We start from the raw sequence: 19,404 nt of genomic DNA, 5'->3' as shown, positions 1-19,404 counted from the left end.
AACTTTAAGTAATACATTACGGCCCGGAAGAGGAAGTGGTGAGCATCGGGTGTGTGCACGGGAAGAAGAGACCACGCTAGTGTGGTCAGCATCGGTCCGATGAAAAGAAGACTGTGCAGCGCGGCTCGGAGGAAAATAAAGAAGAGCTTCAACCGCGGCCGATGGGACGACTCCTCCGTGAGGGCTGAAAATGAAGGAGGTTAGCGTTGGGAGGAGGCTGCTGCTGCCGCGAGTTCCCGGGGTGGGGGTGGGGGGGAGAGAGTGAATGAGCGAGCAAGCATGTGTGTTTGAGATCCTGTGTGTGTGAGTGAGAGATTGCATGTATGTGAATGATTGAGAGCCTGTATATGTGAAAGAGAGTATGTCTGTGATTGAGAGCCTGCCTGTGAGAGAGAGAGCATGAATGTAAGTTTACGATTGGGAACCTGTATGTGTAAGTTTGTGATTGAAAACCTGTTTGTGTGAAAGAGTATGTGTGTATGATTGAGATCCTTTGTGTGTGTGAGAGAGATCATGTGTATGTATGGTTAAGAGCCTGTGTGTATAAGTAAGAGAGAGCATGTGTGTCTGTGTGTGATTGAGAGCTGGTTTAGGTGATGGAGCATGTGAGTATGTGATTGAGAGCCTGTGTGTAAATGAGAGAAAGAGAGGACATGTTTGTAAGCATGTGAATGAGAGTCTGTGTGAGAAAGACAGCATGTATTTATGTGATTGAAAGCCTGTGTGTGTGTGTAAGCGTGAAAAGATACAGCATGTGTGTAAATGTGTAATTAAGAGCCTATATAAGTGAGAGAGAAAAAGCATGTGTATATGTGAATGACTGAGAGCATGTGTGTATAGGTGTGTAATTGAGAGCCTGTGTGAGAGAGAGCGCTGGTATGTGACTGAGAGAGGAGAAAGTTCCAAGCAAACCACCCCTCCTCCTGCTAATTCAGAACAATCTCAGGATACCTGGATATCAAACGTTCCCAGGTATGCAGAACAAAAAATTTTTTGTATCCTTATTATTTTTCATTACTGGGTCTTTGTGTCTGCTATTTTGAAATATTTTGTTGGTATCTGGAAATTTTTTATGAGTTTTTAATTATTGGATATTCCACTCATCAGCTGTTTTGAAATATGTTCTTTTTGTTAGTACAGTTTTACTGCTGCTGATTTTATATTTCTTGATTTGTTTTATAAGGATGGGTGATGTTTCTTTTTTCCTTTGTTACACTGCATACAGAGACTCTGGCTTGTTGCAGTTTCCAATTCAGTTTTGTCTGCATGCTTCTAGTTATACGTTTTGGTCTCTTTATTCTATGTTAGGTGAGGGTCAGCACGTGATTCAGGTGAGGTTTTCGGCTGGCGTGTAGTTTCTGTGTAGGACTCTATAGCAGCCTGACTTGGTCCGTTTTCCTAATAGGAGATGTATTGGTGTCTTAAGGCCTGGTGTAATATTTTCAGAGACTTATTGTACTTTAAAAGTGTGATCTTACATAAAATGCACACATTTACTTGTATTTAGTTTTAAACATATTGTATGGCTCTCATGGAATTACATTTTAAAATATGTGGCGTTCATGGCTCTCTCAGTCAAAAAGGTTCCTGACCCCTGGTCTAAGTGGAGGCCCGCTTCATTGGAGGTTTGTGGTGATCCCCCCCCCCCCCCTCGTGTCAAGGCATGAGGGGGCTTGTTTACAAGCATCCATGTTGTGCATTGTGGCCTATGGTTCCTGTCGGGAAGCAGAGTGGAATATGTGTTAGTGCAGACCTACGCCCTCTTGGTGAGCCAGTGGTTGCATCTGGGAAGTTGAGGCCAGGATGCAGGAAGGCACATCCTGCAGGCTGTCATTTTTTGGAGTGGTGTGCACTTGTCCAGCATTGATGTGGGCATGTTCTTCTCCTGATCGCTCCCTGTAAGTGAGGAATAGGTACTGGAATCTCACTGGTCCTCAATATGGCCCTTGGCTACTCAAGTGTGAGACCTGACTGGGCAGCACCGGTTGCGACAGTGTGGCACCAGTGAGTCAATTTCAGATAAAAAGGGAGTGGGTGATTATTGAAACATGCAGCCAGCTTTGAAGCTCTTGTGTCGAGCACATCCTGGGCTCCTATATTTCATCTTGGCGAGGAAAAGTCTAATGTAGCCACGAGAGCCCCAGTTGCAGTATACCCGTACCAGCTTCTTTCAAAATTGTGCAGCTGGTTGTTGGGTGGCATGGGAACGTGCTACATTATTCCCCACTCACACCCCCCTTCACCCTGCCAAGTCTGTTGGCCCCACACCCCCGCTGTTCTTTGTCTCCTGCCTTTTGCCTCAGGGCCAGGGAGACTAGCCATCATGTGCATTGGCTTAATTGTGGTAGGGCTTGGTGGTGCAGTTTGAGCGGCTGTGTAAGATAAGATTGTGGCTGGATATCAGTGGATTTCATTAGACATCTGGGCTATTATAAAATAAATAGCAATATCTTCTGCCTCAGTATCTGGCACAGCACTGCAAGTATTAGCATGATCATTCTTTAAATATGATGATGAAGACACAGGTTCACATTTAAAAAAAACAAATGCATTTTCAACGGTGGGCAGTACCAGGTGCTTGGATCCTGTTGAGTGGTCTCTGTGGTTGTCCACTAGCGGTGAGGGCATCCCATTGAGGTCTATGCTAGGCCTAGCAGCCTACTGCCTTTAGACCTTTTAGCATGGAATATAGGAGTTGTCTTATGCCCATGCTTTTACACTGGTGCACATATGGTTTTGGTGGTAGGTTTACTTCAGCCATGGATTGTCAATGGCAGCAAAACATTTTGGGGCAGCAGGATGGCTAAATTTGCTACTTTTTAGCTCTGCAGATTTTCATTTAGTAGGTAACAGCTCTGTGCCACCATGTAACAGCCTTTTACATGAAATGGGGAAGAGAAAACAAGCTATTAGTAGTGGCTATTCATCAGGGGATATATACATATATAAAACATTTCGCATAAAGGGCTAGGTGTGCAATGGTTGAAAGTAGCCACTTTGGTTTCAGGCTGCAGTGAAGGAAGAAAGCCATTTACAGGATTTGTCAATAGGCACCCATTATGTCTGTGCCTAAAGGTGGCAAACAGTTGAGGGTCAGCATGATTGGTAAGGTTGGTGGCTCACCAGTATGCAGTTCTGCACATACAGTCACAGCTGTGATCAATGGATAGAGTGGTCTGCCTTGCCTTTTCGTAGTTCATGGGTTGAAGCTCACATTTAGTGCATAACGTTGTGGTATTTGAACCTGGCAACAACTGGCAGCTGCCAGACTGGACACTTGTACATCCAATGACACTTGTCTCACTTTGGTCAGCTGCTTGTTTTCCTATGTTTATTCTAATTTTCTCTCTTACAGGACAGCACAAAACATGCCATCCTGCTGCCACAATATTTTGCAGATAAAAAATAGCTGCAATTCCTTGAACAGTTAAGCTGCTTATCTTGGTTCTCTCAGCTAATGTCCAGTTTACTATAGGACTGCTGGGTTGGGTAATTGCAGGGTCTGCGTGTCCAGCACTGCACAGCAGCATCTTCTGTGTATCGTATTTCTTTAGCTGATTTGTGGCATCCATGAACTAGTCACTTGATGTGATTCACTTGTGGCAGTAGCGCAAATGTCTATTGGCCTTCAGACAGCATACTCATGTCCAGTCATACATTGGTGGTGATAGGAAATTTGGCACTAGTGTTTGGTCCATAAGTTATTTAGTGTACTTGAGGCTTTTGGTCTTCAGGTGCCCATACTATTCCTGTGTGCAGTTCCAGGTGCATTGACCAGTTACAATATATATACCCTGTGAGTTTCCCCCTCTTTTTCTTCCTTTAGCAGATCATTTATGGCATCCAGGGACTTATCATCTTCAGCAATTTTCTCCCCTTGGTGGGTGGTATGTGTTCCTCTGCCTTAGAACGCATATGGTGGGTCCCAATGCATTGATGATGATCTGAAATAACAGGCAGTTTTGGTCTGAAAGTTAACTATTTTATCTGGGCGCATTGTTTCTTCAGGTGCCCATAAGATTCTTGTTTGTTTGCAGTGCCATGGTGTTGATCAGCTACATTGTGGATCACATTGCCAATAAGATTTATGCATTCTCTCAAGTCTTACTGTTGTGCAGATATTTCTATGGATGATGACAGTGAAGTGCTAGCCTGTCAGGTGTCTCTGCCGATAGCATTCTACTTTTCAAGACTGCTACATATATTGCCCACCATTACTTTTCCAGGACCTCTTATTCAGCTAATGGCTGATAATTCCAAGGCAGGACAGTTCTTCGATTGTTCTACAAGGCAACAGTCAAGGCTGGCGCAACATTTGGTGCTATCTTGTGGTTAAGCCCCCTTGTGGTGGGTGGACCATACCCCTCCCAGGTCTAGTCTCAAATGCAACTACGCAAGCTTTAGAGGAGCCTGACTTGTCCTGTAATGTCATGGTCAGTTCTCAATTTTCTCAGTTTACAGCATGCGTTTGTCTTCCTATGTTCGCTGATACTGATGAGGGTATACGGAATTACTGTTCTTAATTTGTCAAAGTATTTCAGCCCTCAACGGCCTTCTCTTTCCTAATCACCACTGATGTGTGGCAGAAGTGATATTTGGCAGCTGCTGTTACCTCAATCTTTTACCCAGCCCCCTGTAGTGCTTATGCCTTGATGTGACCAAGTGTCTTGGGAGAACTGTCTGAGTATGACTCTCGCCCATATTCATTCCTTGGACAATACCAGTGATGATTAATCTGCATTTCTGCTCTGGTATCTTGGGCCAGATGGGCAAGCTTGGGAAATCTGGGTTAAACAGTACAAGAAGCATGGCAGCTGTCACCATATTCCAGGCCTTCCACCATGCACTCCCTGACCTTTGCCTGGGATATCAAAGCTTGTATCATGCAGCTCTCGCAACCTTGTACTCAGGCATGCAGTGGGGTTTTACCACATAGATCATATATCCATTGCTTTCTTTACAAGCTGGCAAGTCTGCATCACACAAGTGTCATTCGTTGCCCTCTCAGAATGTACACTGCTGGGTGTGCGGGTTTCATCCATTTTCTTCACAGTCTCCATAGTGTAGGTACTCAACATTCTCGTTTCAGCTCCTTGGTACTATTTCCTGTTTATATATATGCTTGAGAAATAAGCTTGGTGGATCCCTGGTAGTTTGGGTGATTCAAGGATACCATATTCCCCTCTGATTATTACTGTATATAGCACATCCCATGTGATAAACCCTGTAGGTTTCGGGATGGGGCCTTGACAGGCACATAAAGGTATTCAGCGAGGGGTTGCGCCTTCTCCAGGTCAATATGCAGCATGTTTTCATTATTATCATGGCTTACCAAGTCATCAGACAAGAGTATCCAGGGTTGTTAAAGTCCTAGACAGCATTAGTGGTATTAAAATGTGGCTGCAGCTAGGTTAGTGGGGTGCCCACGGTAAGTGAGGTGTCACTACCGTGCACTTGTGGCGGGTGTTGACCTTAATCCAGGGCGCAGTTTACAATTTTTGAAAGCTGGCTGGGTAGAGAATACCAAGTAGTGTGGTATTCCTTCTCATGTTGCATTGGTTGGTGAAAGCAAGATGAGTTGCCTGGCAAGTCTTCAGTTTTGATGGCCAGGATTGACCTGCGCATTACACAAAATTTGTGTTGGTATGCTTAATGAGTGACACTCGCTCTTTTACAGAGCAGGACTTCATTGCATCGCAGAGAACTTAGGGGGTTATTTTCTAAAGCTTTATTGCTTTATTGCGTGCATCAGGGCAATATCGGATGTGAAAAGGGCCTTTTCGCATGCGATATAATGCAAATTAGGGGGAGGGGAGTTGGCAGGGAGGGGGTAGAGTTGGCGGTGGCTTTGCTGCCGGCGATAATGTTACTAACATTGTTGGCAGTAGTGTGCCGAATAGCACAACCTTTCACAGTGGCGCTATTCGGTATGAAAGCTAGCAGCCGGCGCACCGCCGTGGTGCGAAGGCTGCAGGCTTTCGCAGGCCCCCCCCTTGTTTCGCAGGATTCATGATTCTGTGAAGAATGATTCTGTGAAGAATGATGAATCCAGGCCTTAGTCGGCAATCGAATTGCAGGACAACTTTGAGGGGTGAGACTTTGATGGCCCTGTGTCTCCTAGAGTCACCACATTGCTGTAGCGTGATGATATAGAGCACTTGTGAATTGGAGCAAGGTTCAGACGGCCCTGTTTCCACAACAGCCCTACATTGTTATAGCATGATCCTAGGGAGCATTTGGTGAATGTAACTTCAGCAGGCAAGGGCATGGTCACCCCTGGGAATTGGGAATATATTAGTGATTGATGCTTTTATAATTGAATGGATGTTAGTAATTTATTAATAGGATTGTATGCAATTGACCTATCCATCCAGTAAAGATCTTTTTGAATAATGGTTTGATTGGGTGTCACTTACAAATACGACAAGAAATGCGGGACAGAGGTGTGTGTGTGGGGGGGGGGGGGGGGGGTTAATAGGTAGGTGAGAGGAAGCTGTTGCACCTGAGACAGTGTGACATATATGCCTGAAATACAGCACAATAACAGAAAACATCTGTATATAAAGGACAGAATCCACAGTGCCCTGTTCCAGGGGCAATTATTCAGTAACAAACTCTGTGGAAGTTGTTAACCAGCAGGATGTACTACCTTTGCAGTTCTGCATGCTTTGCTACCCTCCAAAGACCTGTAACAGTGCTCCTGCTTTGCAGTTTATTGCTCTTGGAAGTTACGTAAACCATTTCAGAATACTTATTTGCCCAAAGAAATGGAAATAAAATCACATGCATCATGAGGCTTTCAGTTTTCTAGCTACAGATATAGAAAATGAATACTCTTCAGTTTTTTGTTTAGTGTGGTGATGACATTGACTGACTGGTAATTTTATGCTATTCTAAGTTAAACATAAACATTCAGTAGTGCATTTGTTTTTATAGAGCAGATCTGTGTAGTCTTGTGCCGCACTCTCCTTTTTGATATGTTTGATTTATGTAATGGTGTAGAGTAAGTTGTTGCTCTATCTTCCTTAACACAACTGGGAGCAGTAGATTGCTTTGGGGCACCTAAACTTCCCAGAAGCTTTTCAGAGCTACTTATTTTTCTATTTTGCTACAGCTGTAAACTTGTGAGGAATATCTGGACCTCTTTCATAGATTTTATAGGTTTTCTGTATTCTTCCCCCTCGCCAATCCAGTTGTCTCACTAACATAGCCTCCTTTCCTTTTTCCCCATCCACACACTGTACTCCTTAATGTGATTTACACCATAGAAAGATCTGCAGGATAGCCACATTTGCCAAACACTACAGGCTGGATGTACAGGTGAAGGAAGATGTGGTCTTTAGATCTGGGATCCTTAAGGTAGTCCTGTCTTCCTCCCATCCAGCCTAAGGGAAGCTTTTGTATCTCCCAGATGTAATGGACTGGTTTAACAGACAAAAAGGAAGGTAAGGTTCTTGCCTGATTATTTTCTTTCTTTGAGTCTTGCTAGGACCAGTCCAGACTTTGCCCAGAAATACAAGGAACATAAGCAGAGATGCTATAGATAATTCAGCTAGCTCTCTTGCTCTGTTTACCTCTTCTGTCTTCCCACTGCCCTCCTTCTGAGGTGGCGTGGGGGGACGGGGACTTCAAGGGTCAGCAAAATAAATAAACAAAAGATGTTCTGCTGAGATGAGGGATAAGAAAGGCATCCTTGTTCTGTTGCTTGCTTTGGCTACAGGCAAGGGCCCAAGGCCACTCACCCTTTATGAACATCAGGGAGGCGAATTTGTGATCTCCAACAGCTGAGGAGTGGGGAGAATCCCAAGTGTAATGGACTGGTCTAGCAGGACTCAAGCATAGAATAATCAGGTATAAATGTTTCCTAAAGTTAACCACAGAGGGAGTTGAGGTGTGGGGGTGGTCCCTAGGCATGTGCTTGTTGGGTAATCTGGCAACCCCCCCCCCAATTACTGCATATGATTTAAATGCCATGCAGCACAACTGAAAATACTGTGAGGGGTTGTGGGTGAAAATTGAGCTATGTTTCTGAAGTATTGATAGTGCATTTAACTGATATATGAATTTGGATTCATACCAGATGCAGAAACTACTTTCTTTTTAGTGGTGCTCTTTTTATCTTTGTTCTGAACTAGTTTGTCATAGCACTTTCATATCAACAATTTATAATGGTCATCATCTTATTACAGGGCTTCCTAAACCTGTCCTGGGGACCCCACAGGCTGTCAAGCTTTCAGGATATGCAGAGAATAAATTTGCATATTAATTGTAGATATTCTGATGCTTGTCACGCTTTACGGTGACTTGCTCATCTTTCCTGCTTCTCATTGCATTGAGTGGCCATTTATGTAATGCTTCAGATTCCAATTCACTTAGCTCGGTCATTGCAGTGATGGTCCTCCACCAGTGGCCATGCTCCAGGGCTCTCTGAAACCTAAATTTAGTCACTAGGTGTAACTGTTGTGCGATGTTTCCCTCAGAAGGCTGTAAGTGTTTCCTTGGCAGCATTTCCACCTGACCTGGGATTCTAATACAGGTCCTGTTACAGCACTGCCACTAAGCCACCAGTCGAGCCCTTTTGTTTTATTTTTCTCTGTTTTGGTTTTAATTTTTGTTTTGACTAGAAGGCTGCTATTTCTAATTCTGTTTCCATTTTTTTTTTGTTTTGCTTTATTTTATTTATAAGCATATGATTACTTTTCCTAAAAGTAGGCCCAGGGTGGATTACATAAAGTAAGAGGGCATTGAGTACATTAGTAATGGATATTACATATGTGAGGTAGATTGCAAGTAAATAGATTAGAAGTAGGATACATTAGATATGAATGAAGAAGTGAATGCAATGGGAATAAATTTCCTTATCCCCCAGGTCAGTCCAGACGAATAAGGTTTTCTCCCCTACAAGCAGATGGAGACTGAAGAAAAATTTTACTGTACCGGTGGTAATTAAGTGTGCCTCCTGCAGTCACTCAGTATTCTGTATCTCCATCAGATGGTAGAGGTGCAAAATCTGCAGTCGAATGTTGGAGGTGGTTTATTCCTAGCTGTACTAGGTTCCAGATTGGGATCATCCCCTGATAGAGTAGGGCCAAGAAGTGGGGGTTGTGGTCCTTGTTGGACTTGGACCCTGTTCCAGTGGAGGGATTTTACAGCCAGTGGTGTGGACTTCCTCTCTCCCTATCCTCCTCTTCTTCATCATGGCTAACTGATCTTCCTCTTCCTTCCCTGAAGAAGAGAGCAACCGACAAACTCAGGCATTTTGCTCCATCTACGACAGCAAACTTCGTTACGCTCCAGATGCTTTCCTCATTCCATGGACAGAAGGGTCTACTTTACGCTTACCCTCCCATTCCACTAATATCAAAAACAATACAAAAATGCATCAGAGATGCAGCAAACATGATACTCATAGCCCCATCCTGGCCAAGGCAACCATGGTATCCGTATCTCAAGCGACTATCCATTCGCCCACCAATTCTACTGGGAAAACCATCCCCAACTTCTAACTCATTGAATCCAGAAAACCGTCCACCAGGCATAACTATGCTGGGAAATGGCGCCGGTTCTCAGAATGGTGCAGACCAAAAAACCTAGACCCTTTCTGTACAACGATAACACATCTTCTAAAATACCTCCATACTCTGTTCGCAGCGGGTCTCGCATACGCCTCTGTTAGAGTACATGTCAGTGCAATTGCAGCTTTTCACCATACTCAAAATGGATTACCTATTTCCAACCACCCTTTTTAATCTCCAGATTCTTGCGTGGTATTCTACATCTGAGACCACTGGGCACAAAGCCGCTGGTACCATGGAATCTCAATATCGTACTGGAACAACTAATGTTACCTCCTTTCGAACCTCTAGACACCTGTCATATCAAATACCTTACTTGGAAAACAGTTTTCTTAGTAGCGGTAACATCAGCGAGGAGAGTAAACGAATTACAAGCCCTAGTTCACTACTCCCCGCATTTACAATTCTTTCATAACCAGGTCACACTTCGTCCTCATCCTACCTTCCTCCCGAAGGTGGTATCAGCGTTTCATATCAACCAGTCCATTACTCTTCCCATTTTCAAACCAAAACCTCATCAGAACGACAGAGATAAACTTCTCCACACCTTGGACTGTAAAAGAGCATTGGCTTATTACAAACAGAGAACTCATTCGGAATCCAGACCATCTCAGCTATTCCTCTTTTAACCCAAACTCTCCTAACCAACCTGTCTCCAAAAGGACTCTGGCTAGTTGGTTGTCCCAGTGCATTACCTTTTGCTACAATAAGCGTAATCTGCCATTACAAATGACACCGAAAGCACACCAAATAAGAGCAACTGCAAAGTCAGTCGCCCATTACAGAAACGTTTCACTGATAGACATTTGCAAAGTGGCCACTTGGTCTTCTTTACACACTTTCACTGTGCACTACTGCTTACAACAGCAGTGCGCTTCTGATGCAGCCATGGGCTCTGCAATCCTGTCAACCATGACACAAAGATAAGATTGTCTTCTGTGTAAAGACTTAAGGGTGGCATCCTAACCTACAAACAAACATCTAGACACCACCCAGGAGCTTGGGACTCCCAGACAGCATGGCTAATTCAGCCCTGCTATTGCTGGGAAAAAGCAAGTTTGCTTACCGTAAACGGTGTTTCTGTAGATAGCAGGATGAATTAGCCATGCGATCCCTCCCTCCTCCCTAGACAGTCTACACAAATGCACTAAATACATTTTACTTTCTATATTCTTCTCGCTTTGAAACAAGAGACTGAGGTAAATTGGGCAACCGCGCAGCCGCACAGAGTTCAAAACTCTGTACTCTAGGAGAAACTCCGCCTATTGCCAGTCACGAGATGCTCCCAGACAGCATGGCTAATTCATCCTGCTATCTACGGAAACACCGTTTACGGTAAGCAAACTTGCTTTTCTGTCTTCATCTGCTGATAGGGAAGAAAAACCCATTTTTCTGGACTGATCTGTGTGACTCGAGGAAGGAAAATTAGCAGGTAAGGACCAATTTTCTTATATAGAGAGAGCTGGCAGTTTTTGTGCTCCATTACTTTCAGCTTGCTTGGAACCAAAGCTGAGATCTGATACAATGATCTTTCATTTGCAGTTATTCTGGGAGTTTTTCCCCCTCGTTTTACAGTGGCTATAGAAAGTCTACACCCCTTGAACATTTTTCACATTTTGTTGTCTGTGCATTGGACTTGCAAGCATTTAAATGTGGATTTTTTTCCCCACATAACTCCATGCCTTTTAAGGTAAAAAAATGTTGTATCAGTTGACAAAACTGAAATCCAAAATTGGATAAGTCCCCACCCCTTCTGAGTCTATGCTTGGTGGAAGCTCCCTTAGCAGCATGTATAAGTGTGTGTCTCCAACTTTGAACCAGTTTTGTCAATATTAGACCATTCTGCTTTACAAAAATATTCAAGCTGTGTCAGGTTTTTGGGGAGCATTGAAGAATAGCAATCATGCCACAGATTTTTTATTGTAGTGAGGTTGGGGCTCTAACTGGGCCACACTGGTGTAGCTTTGTGTGCTTATGGTCATAGGCATTTTAAAGACAAACGTCCATCCCAGCTTCAGCTTTCTTGCCTAGGACAGTAGGTTTTCCGCCAATCATTGTTCCTTCTATTCTGACAAGCGCCCCAGTCCCTGCTGATGAGAAACCATAATGTTGCCACAACCATGCTTCACAGTAGGGATGGTGTTCTCTGGGTAATGTACTGTGATGGGTTTGCACCAAATATAACACTTTGCATACAGACCAAAAAGTTCTATTTTAGTTTTGTCAGACTATAAACCCTTTTGACAGATGGCTATAGTATCCCGAGTGTTGCTTTGCATACTTCAAATGGGATTCAAGGTGGGTTCCTTCTTGCCACCCTGCCATATGGGCCAGATTTGTGAAGTGTTTGAGATATTGTTCACATGTATACTTTGTTCAGCTAAACAGCAAATCTCACTTAGCTCACCATGAAATATATCAAACAGAGCTAGCAATACATTTCGTTAAGCTATGTTGGTATATCATCAGCCTGTCTTAGAACACTATGGCAGGTGCAGGGTCTTAAGCAAGTGTAAATGCAGCTGCTGTTGTAATTCTATCAGTATAGATCATGAATGTCCTTTAAATCTTTTTATGCAAAAAAAGTAATATGTAAACCCAAAAATAAGGTCTTCAGCCCTGGTCAGTAAATCTTTGTATCAGAACTAATCATAATCCATATATGATGTAAAAGTATCTGAATTGCATCCAAAACCAATCTGAAGCCAAATATTAAGCTTATAAGCAAAGTTAAGTCAGATGCATTGCAGTGCTCATGCTTTCACGGTTCATGGTCTTAGATGCCAAAGACAAGGTGTCAGAGTTGCCCAACATGGACAATGTTTGGCGATTATTACCTTCAGGGACTACACAGATTACTTGCCAGGTTCTTGTGGCCTGGATTGGCCACTGTTGGAAACAGGATGCTGGGCTTGATGGACCCTCGGTCTGACCCAGCATGTCAATTTCTTATGTTCTTAAGCTAAGTATTTGGCTTCAGATTGTTTTGGATGCAGTTCAGACATTTTTACATCATATACAGATTATGATAATTCTGATAAAACATTTATTGACCAGGGTTAATACCTTTTATCATTTATGGGTTCACACACACAGACTCATTTGCATACAAATTTTAAAAGATGTTCACATATTGGTATATGATTACAGCAGCACCTGCATTTATACTTGTTTAAAGCTCTGCACCTGCCTTTGTGTTCTAACACAGATTGATATACCAACATAGTTTAATGAAATGTATCACTAGCTCTCTTTTGATTAATACAGACACACTTTGACCAGTCTTAACCATGGAAGCCTGTAGCTGTTTCAAAGGTACCATTGATCTTAGCTGTTTACCTGATCACTCTCCCTTACTTGGTAATCCATTTTGGAGAGATGGTAGGATTATGATCACTTGCTCAGTAATTCAGTTTGGAAGGACAATGGGATCTTTGCGGTGCCTCCACTTAATTGTTTTGACAGTGTTCTGAGGGATATTCAAGAGTTTTTCAATTCTTTTATATCTATCCCCATATCGGGGCTTTACCACTGTTTTGTCCCAGAGTTTTGGGGGGTTTTTGGTCAGTTCCTTAATGCTCTGGGTTGGGTCTTTGCTTTGAAATACACTACCTAGCAGAAAGAATCAGCAGGAACTGCTAAATTTATCCTGTCATCATGTGAATCAGTACAATATATGGAGGTTGTGCCAGGTAATCATTTACATCAGAATTTTAAGTATTTAGTATTGCTACTGAAGTATAAGGAGGGTGGATATCTTACCCAATCAATCCATTCCATGTTCTTAATTCTTCATTTTCTAAGGAATTCCATCATATTTTTTGCTTAGCAATTGTAGGATAGTATGTGTGGCTACATTATTTCCAGGCTATAAGTCAACAAAAGGTAAACATTTTGTAAGAGATTGTAGACTTGGTATATCTCTCCCCAAATCTGGTATTCTAGCAACAGTTGTAGGCCAGGAGCCATGTACAAGGGCTTCCTCTGGAACTCTGCCATCACTGGTCCTGATTCTGGGTACTGGGCAAGCAATGATTGCAATTCCCCTCCCCCCATCCCCGGGCCTGTGAATGCTGCTTCCACAGCATTCCCTGCCTGGCTCAGGCACCTTGCACATGGCAGTACTCAGTACAGCCACTGTGCCATCAGGCTAGCCCTTTCACTTGGTTTTTTATAATGTGATTTCTAATGCTAGAGAAGTTTTCTATATTTGAAGAACAGCATATGATCAGACTTTTGGATAAGTATCAGCAGGGTATATACTGTGTAATGTGTCTGATATCATGTTATCATACTTGGAAGTAAGTTTTGGAAAAGCAAAATGAAAAAGAGTATACTTGAAGTAGGTTTGAATTTCAGTTAGATTATGACTTTCAAAAATATATTTTTTTCCCAACCAGGCAGGGAAACTTTATTTTTTTATCCTTGAGTGGTTCAGATGGCTGTTCAGATTTCCTGTTTTAGTACTGTTAGCTCATTCTTTTTTTTTTTTCCCCTTTCTTTTAGAACCACAGGGCTGACCCGGAAGAACTCTTCACAAAATTGGAGCGCATTGGAAAAGGCTCCTTTGGTGAAGTCTTTAAAGGGATAGATAATCGGACGCAGCAAGTAGTTGCAATTAAAATTATTGACCTTGAAGAAGCAGAGGATGAAATAGAGGACATTCAGCAAGAGATAACTGTCTTAAGCCAGTGTGATAGTCCCTATGTAACAAAATACTATGGATCTTATTTAAAGGTAAAGGATACTTATTCAAACTAGGCAACATTTAGGTTAATGCATTTAAAACCTATAAATCTGTAACAGTCTGCCTCAGTTTACCAACTTCTAAAATGATTTTCTTTGGCTGAACACTGATCATTCTTCAAATTATTTTTTTTTGAACACTTAAACTTTTGTGTTTCTTCAACACTTTGTTAAACTTTGTGTTTCTGTAATTTAATTTACATTTTTCTACTTTTAAGCCTTAAATAGAGTATGTTTTTGGTTTTTAAAATTCTTTTTCTCTGTACATCTTAACTTTAGAGAGATCATGGAAACTATACAAGTGAAAAATACATCCATGCATGGCCGTATGTGTGTATCTACATATCTATAGTAAGAACCTACACCTGGCACAAATAGTTTATAACTGGGCGGACACTAATATACAACATCAAAAACAGTGCACCTCCTGTGGCCAATATATAAAAAAATCACTAATTTCAAAACTATAAAAAATAATTTCCCATCAATAAATATTCATAAAACTCATGAATGTGTTGTCCTGTGTTATTTAATGTTTAAATTTTGAAAAAATGAGCTTCAGGAATATTTGATGGAAATAAAATTTTTTTTGTAGTTTTGAGACACTAGAGATTTTTTTTATATTGCCTGTGGAGGCACTCCCCCCCCCCCCCCCCCCCCCCCACACCACATATACACATTTGACCCTCTAAAGTCTAATTTGTGTGGATTAAAGATGAGACACAGATTGCTCCAGGCACTGTTTGTGTTGCAAACCTGTATGTTCTTAAAGCAAATTTTCAAAGTCAAAATTATTTTTTAGTTTTTTTAAATAAAATTAAAAATAGAAAAGTGCTGCTTGCATAAGTATTCAACCCCTTCAGACTAGTACTTGGTAGAACCACCTTTTGCTGCAATCATAGCTTTAAGTCTGTTGGGGTAAATTTCTACCAGCTTTGCACACTGTTTGGGAGTGATTTTTGTCCAGTTTTCCTGGCAGATTTGTTCCAGATTGTTCACGTTGGTTGGATGATGCTAATGGACTGTAATTTTCAAAAAGTGTTACAGATTGATTGGATTGAGATCTGGACTTTGACTTGGCCATTGTCAAACATTCACCTTTTTGTTCAACCACTCCTGTGTTGCTTTAGCCTTGCGCTTGGGATCATTGTCCTGCTGAAAGGAGAACTTTCTCTCAAGTTTTATTTTTTAGCAAACTGAAGCAGGTTGTCTTGCAGTATCTCCCTGTATTTTCACCATTCATCCATCCTTCAATTTTAAGAAGCCTAGTCTTCCGTTGAGGAAAAGCATCCCCACAACATGACGCTTCCACCCCCATACTTTACTGGTGGGATGGTGTTTGCTGAGGAATGGGCAGTGTTAGGTTTGTATCACACACAGCATTTTTAATTTTGGCCAGAAAGTCCCATTTTTTTGTCTTGTTTGACAACACAACCTTAACCCATATTGTAGCAGGGTCACTCTGTTTTCTGGCAAACTCCAGACATGCTTTGATGTAGTTTTCCTTCAGCAATGGCTTCTTTCTAGCTACCCTTCCATGCAGGCCAGTCATATATAGAGACCAATGTGATATGTAAAATCGAATATCGGTATATAAAAACAAATCTTACATTTGTAATTAATTGCAATTAATCAAGTATTACACACAAACATTTTGATATGGTTGACTAGTTCCCTGGCCCTCCAGTCTCAGCCAAAGTGATTGCTGGCTTCTCTGTGGCTTCCCTCACAAGTCGTCTCCTTGCTCTGCTGAGGGATGGCCTTGTCTAGGTGGTATGATGCAGCTTCCATTTCCTTACAGTTGATCTACCAGTGCTCACTAGCATATCCAAGCACTTGGATATTATTTTGTAGCCTTTTCCTATTTTATGAATGTCTATAACTTTATCTTTAATTTCATTAGAATGCTCTTTGGTCTTCATTTTCCCAGCTTTCCTTCCAATTCACAGTCTGACCTGTAGTATTGTAATTATGGGTCTTTTATCAAGAAAGCTTACCTTTTTTAATGATTCAATTGTTAGGGTACTATCTTTCATTTGTGTAAATCTGGAGCTTCCACAGCATTAAAGAATGCAGAGAAATAATTGTGATTTTGAAAATTTACTTTGGATTGCAATAAACATTGTATGGACCATCTGTGTATCATTTGTAATCCACATAAATCTGCAGACTTTTTTTTTTTTTTTTACAGGGTCAAATACTTTTGCAAGCCACTGTGTATGTATATACAGTTTGTGTGTGTGTGTGTATATATATATATATATATGTGTATGTACACACAGTCAATACTTGGCTGAATATGATAACATTTGAGTCTTTTGTTTATCTGGGAAAATGTGACCACTTCCAAGGTATATTTAAAGCTGAAGGCCTGAGAGAATGTGTCCAGTATTTCACTGGTAATAAATCAGAATAGTTTGACAGAAATAAGTAAAGACAAACATGCAGATTGTGGATTATAGACTGATGTATAAGACAGATTCTCCCAGGACAAGCAGGATGGTAGTCCTCACATGTGGGTGACGTCACTGGACGGAGCCCTATCACGGAAATCTTTTCTGTCAGTTTCTAGAACTTTTGGACATGCCATAATCCCTGTAGCCACAGGAATCTCCCTTCAGTCTTGTTTGTAGCAAAAGGTGCGAGCAAAAAAATAAAATAATAAAACATTTCAGACTCAACCTCGCAGGGTGGGTGGGTTTCGTGAGAACTACATCCTGCTGTCCTGGGAGAACACCTGTTACAGGTAAGCAACTTTGCTTTCTCTCTCAAATATATATATTTTCCCAAAAGATGAACCTTTCACAAAAGGGGAAAGAACAAAACAAGCAAAATGTTCTTTAAAAAAAAAAAAAAATTCCTTCTAAAATTTTTGGCTAGTGCCTAACTTTTTTTTTTTTTTTTTTTAACTTCATCTTTCAGCCTCCAGCTCAGTCTGAACCAGGGCTGGGATCCTGGCATCATGAATTTTAATTCACAATTTATCGGTGGATTTTATCCCTATTTTATAATCCATTTCCCCTCACCCCAGCCTACCTAATCTTGTCATTGTTATGATAGCCTTGGATTGGAGCCATTAATATAGGGATCCTTTTGGAACCCTGAATCTATCTACCTGGTGTCACCCTAGAGCAGTGGTTCTCAACCTTTTTTCTGTCGGGACACACCTGACAGATGGTTCTCACATGCGTGACACACTGACCCATGATCGTCACGGGGCTAGATGTAAAAGTACAGTTTGCATCCACGGGAACCCCCCTGACCCACAATAATGGATGTAAAGCAGAATTATGACATTCCCCATACAACTCACCCTACAAAAAAGATATTCTGGTTCTGGTGTCATTGCAATAACAGCAACTCAAACTCCTTCTACTTCCAGGCTCAATAGCCCTACTTATGAAAAGACAGCAGTTTACCACCAATGCATGTCCTCTTGAGAAAACACAACAAATAAGACTGATAAAACTCTTACATGCTAGTAAAATACGGTAACAGACACAGAACCGACCTAACATACTCCCAGGATCTGTAGTAATGCACATAAACTAATCCGCACACAGTTACACCTGTATTATGGAATACACTCAAACAGGAGCAACCCTATCTATGAAAAGGCAACACTATAAATATTAAATCAGGCCCTAAAAACCAATACACCTCTTATTAGGAAAACAGAACTAGCAAGCAGCTATAGATCCCCACACAGAAATAATTGTAAAACTATACTAACAATAAGAATAAATGTTTCTAAACAGCTATGAACAGAATAACATCCAACAATTAAAAACTCATAAAAACTATTAAAAATTCTCCAAACACCAATAAAATATTTCAAAAAAAAGCAGACACATCACATAATATTAAATAATTAAAATGGCAGTCAATCAAGAAAAATAAACTTAAAAAGCCACCTTTACTTACCCCCTCCAGCAGCTCTCCTACTCCTCTTCCATGCAGGCCGTAGCACACAGCAGAAGCAGCAGTAGAGGCTAAGCTCTATACTCATGGTCCTCTTCCTTAATGCCCATGTCTCTCACACACACACCCCATACCAGTCATGCCCCCATGACCAGTTTCTGTGTCTCACACACCAATCATCTCCCAAACAGTCTTTGACGCACACACCAGTCACCTTCCTGAACAGTTTCTCTCATGCCATACACACACACAGGCTTCCCACTCCCGTGTTCTACTTACATATACGGGCTTATCACTCTCATAATCACTTTCTCTGTCTCTCTCACACACACACACACACACACACTCACCAGTCTCTCACTCCCATGTTTGTTCTCTCCACATGCACAGGCTTCTAATTCCCATAATCACTCTTTCTCTCACACACACACACACACCAGTCACCTGATCTCTCTCATGCATACACACACAGGCTTCCCACTCCCATGTTCTCTTTCAGATATACAGACTTCTCACTCCCATGCTGTGTCTCACACACACCCAGGTTTCTCACCCCCATGCTCACTCTCTTCACATGCACAGGTTTCTCATTCCCATAATCACTTTCTCACACACATACACACCACTCATCTGATCTCTCTCATGCATACACACACAGGCTTCCCACTTCCATGTTCTGGAAGTGGGAAGCTTCTCCCTCACATGCTGTGTCTCACACACACCCAGGTTTCTCACTCCCATGGTCACTCTTCACATGCACAGGCTTCTCATTCCCATAATCACTTTCTCTCTGTTACACACACATACATACACACACACACCAGTCTCTCTCATTTCCATGCTCGCTCTCCACTGCACAGGCTTCTCATTCCCTGAATCACATTCTTTCTCTCATATTCACACTCACCAGTCTCTTTCTCTCACACACACCGACACCTTATCAACCAGTCTCTCGCTATCATGCATGCACACACACACAGGCTTCCCACTCCCATGCTCTCTCTCACATAATCAGGCTTCTCACTCCCATGCTTTCTTTCACACACATCCACCCCCCCCCCCCCCCAACAGCAGGCTTCTTACGCCCATGCTTTCTCACATACCCAGATTTCTCACTTCAATGCTTTTTCTCTCTCTCACACACACACACACACACAGCAGT

At 41.9% G+C, this 19,404-nt stretch overlaps 1 protein-coding gene across 1 annotated transcript in view; it reads left to right on the top strand.

The window, feature by feature from the left end:
• STK26 (serine/threonine kinase 26) overlaps positions 1-19,404 on the top strand; it is a 235,924-nt gene that overhangs the window by 56,992 nt on the left and 159,528 nt on the right. Inside the window, exon 2 of the mRNA XM_029606686.1 lies at positions 14,082-14,312. Coding sequence (XP_029462546.1) covers positions 14,082-14,312 — 231 coding nt within the window. The remainder of the gene's footprint in view (positions 1-14,081; positions 14,313-19,404) is intronic.

Source organism: Rhinatrema bivittatum, chromosome 6 (assembly GCF_901001135.1).
Source record: "Rhinatrema bivittatum chromosome 6, aRhiBiv1.1, whole genome shotgun sequence".
In the NCBI taxonomy this organism is placed as follows: Eukaryota; Metazoa; Chordata; class Amphibia; order Gymnophiona; family Rhinatrematidae; genus Rhinatrema; species Rhinatrema bivittatum.
This window is presented reverse-complemented; position numbering and strand designations above follow the sequence as displayed.